This window comes from Uranotaenia lowii, chromosome 3 (assembly GCF_029784155.1).
Source record: "Uranotaenia lowii strain MFRU-FL chromosome 3, ASM2978415v1, whole genome shotgun sequence".
NCBI lineage: Eukaryota > Metazoa > Arthropoda > Insecta > Diptera > Culicidae > Uranotaenia > Uranotaenia lowii.
Genome location: NC_073693.1, coordinates 46,647,425 through 46,656,022, shown reverse-complemented (window position 1 = coordinate 46,656,022; position 8,598 = coordinate 46,647,425). Strand labels below are relative to the sequence as shown.

Below are 8,598 nucleotides of genomic sequence, written 5' to 3'. Positions count from 1 at the left end.
AACAATTCAGAACAATTTATAGAACAAAGTTTTGGTGATTTTCAATCATTCATATTTTAACAAGCAAAACACATAGTGGTGCTATTCTTATTTCGCTCACTGTATGAGAGTGATTGTCATACAAAAAAAGATTATGGAGAGATTTCGGGCGCTTATGGGTTAAATTAATTGGACACCTAAATTTGACGAAAGATGTGGCTCCAGAGAGCTTGAAAAGGCTCACATATGTAGATCACTTGACTAAACTAGAGTGATGTTTATTCAAGCAAGTGTGACAACTGAATGAATGACTTTGTTGTTTGTTTGTTTGTTTTATTATAGAGGCTTGCTGGGTAGATTCGCCTCTGAGGAATGACTTCCACACAGGTAGTGGTATTTATACTAGCGGCTACTCCTAACGTGATGATAGCATGCTGCGACATTCTAGTAGCTTCTGATTGGTCATGTGGTCGTGGCCTACCACATCTCCCTTTTTTTAAGAAAGATCGTTCGAGCTCAATCGCTTGGGCGGACAGCGATTTCGGGTTGGTCTTGTCCGTGGTGGTGGAACTTCAGGTGACTGCAGAGGTGAGCCATACTCGGAACAATCCAAATCGTCTTCATTCCGCAAGGAGTCTGTTTGGTCAGCTTCGTTCTCCTGGACAACGGTCGACTCATCAGATCCCACACCAATCAACTGAAGGCCTGGTTCATCGAAACAGCAGCACCGGTTCCAACACCAAATCTTCCATTGTCGGTGTTGTTGGATGATTTCGTTGTTCCAGTCTCCGAAGCTGACCAAACAGACTCCTTGCGGAAAGAAGACGATTTGGATTGTTCATGTAATCGTGGCCTACCACAGCTGTCTCTTTTCTATTTGAAATAAATTAAAAGATTTTATCAATAAATAATTGGGTTTTGAACATTAAATATATTTTGTCTTGTAATGAATCAATGAGCCTGTAAAAAATGGACGATTGATAAAATTTCGAAGAAATAGAAAACAAAAGTTCAACAAAGCTGAGATGATGTAGATTTCTAGATTTATTTAATCTGATTTTCATTTATTTTTCCTGCTCGCTATAAATGCTAAAATACATTTCTAATAATAGTTTTTCATTATTTCATTTTTCTCAATGTTGGGTGTTGTTTATGTCTCTTGAATTTCTTTTTGTATGTTTCTCATCTTTGTTTGTCTGTTTTGAGTGAGTGTCTGTGTATCTTTGCTCTGCTTCTTGCGTTATTATAATTTATCAATGAACTATTTTTGTTTTGCTCTTTTGTTGTTTCCTTTTTTTTATATTTCGTTCCCCAGATGCAATCGATATCATCATCAAACGATCGCAATCACTACAAAAACCCGCCTTTTTCCTTTTTTACGCAATTCGTTTGTTAGTAGTGTAATTTATCGTTTTCCCGCATACATGCATGCATTCGTACAAGCTTGTTTGTTTTCATTTATGAAAAAAACTCAATGTCATATCTTTTTTCGATATTCGCCCGGTTAGTTTTCTTCCTCTGATCATCTCAAAAGACAGTGCTTTCAAAGGGAAATAATTATTAACATCTTTTTTCTTGTTACTCAAAGTGTGACACTTGTGAATGTTTGCTTTTGCGCCACAGGCTAATAAAAACAAAACGCTGCTGCTCGTTCTTAAATGTATACACATATTTTCACAATTTCGCTCAGTAAAAAAAAATAGTGATCACTAGATACAATGACAAGAACGCAAATTCATCGAAGAAAGGACAACTAATTAACAAACATAAGGAAAAGCTCCAATCCTCCAATCGCTTTTTACTCTCTCATATGAGGCGCGATCGACTATCGACTACATTTTTGCATATAAATAAGACGCGTGCATCGTGTACCTATCCACTTTCTTCAACCTATGTTAGGTTGGTTTTTGTTGTGTGTTTTTCTCACTTTACAGATTATTTCTGACAGTTTTCATCAAAGCTACTAAAAAATATAACGCATCATTATCCATACTAAGTTTAGCAAATTCACCCAATATACCCGCTATTCGTCGCATTCACACTTATTTCTCGAGCTATCACACAATTCACACACAGCCAGGCGCACAATTGTTATCTATCTGTTTCTTTGAAAGTTACATAATATTAAATTTGCAATTATACTTACAACAACAGTGCTGTCTGTTTTGTGTTTCTTGTTTATTAATTTTATACAACAATTGATTCGTTTGAATTTTGCTATCTCAATTGTGGCGTCTTTTCTATGTACTTTAATCTACTCAGTAACGATGGAGTTTATTTGCGTATTAGTTTTTGTTTGCTTGTTCATTTGCTTGTTAGAGTCTAACATGAATTATTTCCTGTTTGTCTATGTGGAGCTTTGAAGGTTTTAGGTTTGTCTGTTGAATATACCTAAACAAAGGAGTTTTGTTTATTTATAAACTGATGTTTTGTGTCGTGTATACCCTTTTTGTGTACGGAATTCTGCGTGATAATTTTCCCTATTTATGTTACGGCTTGTGTTTTTGCTTGTTGTTCTTTGTTTCGTTTAATATTATTTAATAATTTTTCCATCTTGGTTGGCGTCATTCGACAATAATTGATATAATATTTACAATATCGCTTTTTAGTTGATATTATCCAATTTATTCTTCATACTTTTACACTCAAAACAGAAGCATGCTTTCAGCTTGAAGCAATAATTGGATGTGCTTCGGCCAAAAACGGATTTTTATCTTTGAGTTTTGATTGAAATATTTTTATCGCAAAGTTGAAGCCTGACCCTATATACATTAATAAACTCTTTCGTTTGCGATGTCTAAACATTGTAATTTCTATAGTTCCCAGACGGACCATTTGGTTTGTTGAAAAACACGAAACCTCCTTTATTGCATGGAACATTTCTAACTCAACTTATTGATACCTGAATCCAAATCTTTGAAAAAAAAAATCGTAATTATAATCAAATATTTAGACTTCAATACGTTTCTAAATTGATTATTACTGCAAGGCAACAATACAAAAAATTACAACATAAAATGTCAAAAAAGCTTAAATAGATTTAAAAAAACCCTAAATTCTTAAATTTCTCTCAACAACCCCAGCTTCATTCGAAAATGATAAGCACAGAAGTGACATCTGCACGTCAAGCGATAGCAACCATTACTACGTCAGGTTTGTGTATCCACTAAATCGACACATTCGAAGAAAAACACTGAACAAAATTCTAATAACAAAATTGTTTAAAAATGGAAATGATTATCGAAAACAATTTTTATCTTAATCAAGGTATCAATACGATGAGCTCTTTCGTTTATCTATTCGGTCAATCTCGATCAAAAACAAACGAAATAGGAATATAATGGTTTTGGGAACTGTAAAAACAACAGCTAGATTAGAGAACGGATTAAAGAGGTTTTACAGAAGCAGCATTTTTGCCACGAATTTGAATCCTTAAAACGTGTTCTAAAGTTATGTAACGTTGCTACTTTTCCTTTATTTTTCTCTAATCAATCGTCAACTTTTGTGTTGGTTGAACGTGAGGCATATTTTCAGTATGATTTCGATTCCACTTTCTTACTTGGTGCCGAATCAAAAGCGACAGGATAAAAACAAATCCCTTTTACCAGCGTAAATGGAGGGTTTTAACGTATCTTCTCTAAATGGCATGAATATCTCCGTTACTAGCTTCTTGTTCTTAGTGAGTGTGTACTAGTTTAACTTTCTGTATCGGTTTTAGAATGCAATAGTTAGATAAATACAGTTGTTAGGGTTTTGTTGTTAAGGGCTTTGTATTTTTGTTTTGTTGTTCCCCGTCTTCTCACAATCGAGGAAACATTGAGGGACGACCAGACCAGAAGACGACAGAGGACCGTATCAAACGAATGTGCCTCTCCTATCTGTTATGGTGGTAGTAATAATTACACAAATAGAATTGGCGAACGCACAACAACATCACACGCACGCAGCATCAAATGATGACATTCACATAGATACAGCTAGAACTCGATCACACTTGCTAGCAGCTCACAATCAGGACCTCAACAATCCTGTTCGCTTAAAACAACCCCCCGAAAGCTATTACTCAGCAGCTGTTCTTCCTTTAATGGTTGTTGTTTTTGTTGTTGGTGGTGGTTATCAATGTGTTTTTCTTGTGTAATATTAAACATAGGTTGCAGTAGTAGTAGGTAGTAGTCTAAAGGGAACCTTTGCTCCTCCTTTCCGCTTTACATTCGTCGTAGTCGAACTCTACTATAAGCGTACGCAAAGAGCTGATTACTCTCATAACTTGTGGTTGGAGGTGAGCCACGTTAGACCTTCCTGAAGACCGACGCCGGACATCGCACACGAGGGTTGCACGTACCAATTTCGGTCGCGTATCCGCGTTAGTCCGAGCTTCTCCTGGATCTCGTGGGGTTTCATCGCTGAAATTAGAAAAAATAAGAAAATTAGGTTTTGAACAATACATAACACAGGAACAAGAATAAATTGCGAAACTCCAGTCCAATTTCTTTTTTATTTCAGAGCACGGATTTTTTTTTGTAAGACACGACAGCAATTGCAGACGAATTTTTTTTAACGTAAATAGTAGTAAAGATTCCATGTACATTTCACATTTGAAAAGATAGAAAAATGCCACAATTCTGCCATGATATTACGCAGTGACGAACATCCATTTTTATCGTATTTTTTTTGGGAAAAGAGTTGAGATTGTCAAAGCTTTTAACACGTTCGTCGCCACGTCACCCATATATGGGTGACGGCTCTCTTAAGCAAGGTTGCCGCTCAGTTCTGCCACGCGTTGTAAATCTGAAGCTCTCTCGCTTTACTTTCATGCTCTGAGATTTTTTTTGGGCGACGAACGTGTTAAATTAGGTGTTAGTAACATGTCCTGTGACAATTTAGAGAATTGGCTCATGGCGGGTGGGTTTTGGTGAGAAAATTTTTCTTATAAGTAACATTTTTGCTTTAACAATGCATGCATAAAGAATAATAAGATATGTGTAGGTTCTCTCTAACTATTCAGGTTTCAGTTATTTAAATTACAATCCAAACTTTCGAAAATAAATCCTGAAGCTGTATTTTTTTATGGAGGAAAAATATAAATAAGAAATTTTGAAGGTTTTGTATTAAAGCAAAACTTTTTATTTTTATTGAAATCAGCTAGTTTTAAGCTAATTCTTTTAACCACAAGAATAACCATTTCATTGGACATAGTAAAATACATCAAATATTTGTGAAAAAAAATTGCACATGAGTATTTTGAGGTACGAGCAATTGATTGAGGTAAGGTCAGCAAATTTATGGTCAGGGGTCGGCTAAAGAGGTCGTCCGTATTAACTATTATTATACATATACATAAAATGCATTGTAATGCGATGAGAATTGGCACATGGGCTTTTTAAGAAACGCGTAATTGATTTCAGGAGTCAAATTTTGGGTTAGGGGTCGGCGAAAGGGGTCGTCCATATTAACTGTTTAATGTTTTTGCAATAATTGCTTTATCATGCAATGGATCCAAACGAAAATTCATTCACGGGTGTTTTACAAAACGAACAATTGATTCCTGGATTGCAATTTTGAATCAAACGACAGAAGAAGGGGTAATTTATCTTAATTTTTCAATGTCTGAAATTATCATGTTACTATAATGCATTGGATCGAGACGAGAACACACGTGAGTTTTGCAGAGGGAGAGTCTATTCCTGATTTCAAATTTTGTACCAAACCGCAGGAAAAGGGATCGTTCATCGTTCATATTAAGGCAAGCAAATAGGTTTTTGCCTTTCTAACAGAAAGGTTTGGTTATCGGTCGATTTGAGAGATCATTTATTATGGGTCTTAGACATACCTTTATAGGTACCTATCGACTCAGCTCGACGAGTTCTGTTGATGTCCGTGGATTTGTATGTGCCATTTTAAAAATGTCTAGAACGTTTTTGCGAAACTGGGCTGCACAATTAAAATGATTTTAGTCTCAAAAGAATGCATTTTTTTTTCTACACAACCCTTTCAAAAACGGGAAAAAAACAAAATAGTTGAAACCGTTTTCTTTACCAAATACATATCATACTTATTATGGCATAAAAAAAAAGTTGCTAGTGGCGCCTCGAAGCAGCAGCACCAGCAATCATTTATAAATTGAAGATAATCAAAATAAAAAAATAATATTTTTATTAACTCGAGAATTGAACCAAAACCCTTCAGATCCCAAGTTGCAAGCGCTATCCAATAAACCATCGGCACGCTTGATTGAAAGCGGCTCAAACTCAAATAGGTAAAAGGCATTACTAAGACGCACCGTGGTCTGGGCAGTTTCTCAGTCTGCTGGGGCAAATACGGCAACAGTGTTTATATCTTACACTTCTTGCTTTTCAATGCAGCAAATGGCGGATGGGCGTTTCCTTCAGAGTCCGCCATGCCTATAGACATTATAATTTCATTTATGAAATTATAGTGTCTAAAGCCATGCCGGGTGTCAACAAAATGCAGAGCCGTACAGGAAACTGCGTTGGGGGGGAATTTATATGAAGATCTTATGACCCTCGTTTTTTTTACTCGTGTTGAAGAATGAATTTATGTTTTTTTTTTCATTTCTACATACTCATACATAATTTAGATTTAATTTCAGATGCAGAATTCAGATTCAGTTTTCAAATTCAGGATACAGGTTTAGGAATCAGAATTCAGGATTCAAAATTCAGAATTCAAAATTCAGATTCAGAACTCATATTCAGATTCAGAATTTAGATTCAGAATTCAGATTCAGAATTCAGATTAAGAATTCAGATTCAGAATTCAGATTCAGAATTCAGATTCAGAATTCAGATTCAGAATTCAGATTCAGAATTCAGATTCAGAATTCAGATTCAGAATTCAGATTCAGAATTCAGATTCAGAATTCAGATTCAGAATTCAGATTCAGAATTCAGATTCAGAATTCAGATTCAGAATTCAGATTCAGAATTCAGATTCAGAATTCAGATTCAGAATTCAGATTCAGAATTCAGATTCAGAATTCAGATTCAGAATTCAGATTCAGAATTCAGATTCAGATTCAGAATTCAGATTCAGAATTCAGATTCAGAATTCAGATTCAGAATTCAGATTCAGAATTCAGATTCAGAATTCAGATTCAGAATTCAGATTCAGAATTCAGATTCAGAATTCAGAATCAGAATTCAGATTCAGAATTCAGATTCAGAATTCAGATTCAGAATTCAGAATCAGAATTCAGATTCAGAATTCAGATTCAGAATTTTTGTAAATTTATTTTCGGCATATCGGTGAAAAATTTAGATTCATGGAGAAAGAATATCAGAATTAAAAATTGATGAAGCTGGATGTTGCGAGGTAAAGTATGGTGTACGTTAATAAATTTTCCTTGCAAAAATGTTCTTTCGCTCTTTTCATCATCCGTAAAATTTCTCCTCACTTTATCAATTTTCAATTCTGGAATTGTTTCTCCAAGAATACCAATTTGCACAGTTTTTGATAAATTTGCGATGACTTAAAGATCATTACGCATGAAAACACGATTTTGTTTTGTGAAAACTTTTTTTCACAATTTTTCTGAAATTAAGTTTGCTGCATACTTTTAGGGGTAAAACCATACTATTAAAAGTTGTAAAATCCGAAATCATAAAAAAAAATTTGGATGAAAGAAATTTCAATGTTGAAAACCGTGTGATGCAAAACAATCAAAATGAGATTTACAAGATTAAGAATTCAGATTCAGAATTCAGATTCAGAATTCAGATTCAGAATTCAGATTCAGAATTCAGATTCAGAATTCAGATTCAGAATTCAGATTCAGAATTCAGATTCAGAATTCAGATTCAGAATTCAGATTCAGAATTCAGATTCAGAATTCAGATTCAGAATTCAGATTCAGAATTCAGATTCAGAATTCAGATCCAGAATTCAGATTCAGAATTCATATTCAGAATTCAGATTCAGAATTCAGATTCAGAATTCCGATTCAGAATTCAGATTCAGAATTCAGATTCAGAATTCAGATTCAGAATTCAGATTCAGAATTCAGATTCAGAATTCAGATTCAGAATTCAGATTCAGAATTCAGATTCAGAATTCAGATTCAGAATTCAGATTCAGAATTTAGATTCAGAATTCAGATTCAGAATTCAGATTCAGAATTCAGATTCAGAATTCAGATTCAGAATTCAGATTCAGAATTAAGATTCAGAATTCAGATTCAGAATTCAGAATTCAGATTCAGAATTCAGATTCAGAATTCAGATTCAGAACTCAGATTCAGAATTCAGATTCAGAATTCAGATTCAGAATTCAGATTCAGAATTCAGATTCAGAATTCAGATTCAGAATACAGATTTAGAATTCAAATTCAGAGTTCAGATTCAGAATTCAGATTGAGAATTCAGATTTAGAATTCTGATTAAGAATTTGGATTAAAGATCAACCTGGAATTTGAAATTGGAACTTATATTCAAATATTAGACTAAGTGTTGTAACTCAAAATTCAAACTTTAGAATCAGAATAAGATTTCAGATTTAGTTTACAGAATGAGATTAATCATTTAATAGTCATATTACTTTCCCCTCCTTTTGTGGGAATTTTTCCTCTATGCATGGTTGAGCTCTAAAAAAGGTATCATGCTA

At 34.3% G+C, this 8,598-nt stretch overlaps 1 protein-coding gene across 2 annotated transcripts in view; it reads right to left on the bottom strand.

Moving 5' to 3' along the window:
* Positions 1-1,000: 1,000 nt before the first annotated feature.
* LOC129751638 (ADP-ribosylation factor 6) overlaps positions 1,001-8,598 on the bottom strand; it is a 95,606-nt gene continuing 88,008 nt past the window's right edge. For both annotated transcript variants that reach the window (XM_055747255.1, XM_055747254.1), the window contains exon 5: positions 1,001-4,382. In XM_055747255.1, coding sequence (XP_055603230.1) covers positions 4,240-4,382 — 143 coding nt within the window. In that variant the 3' untranslated portion in view covers positions 1,001-4,239. The remainder of the gene's footprint in view (positions 4,383-8,598) is intronic.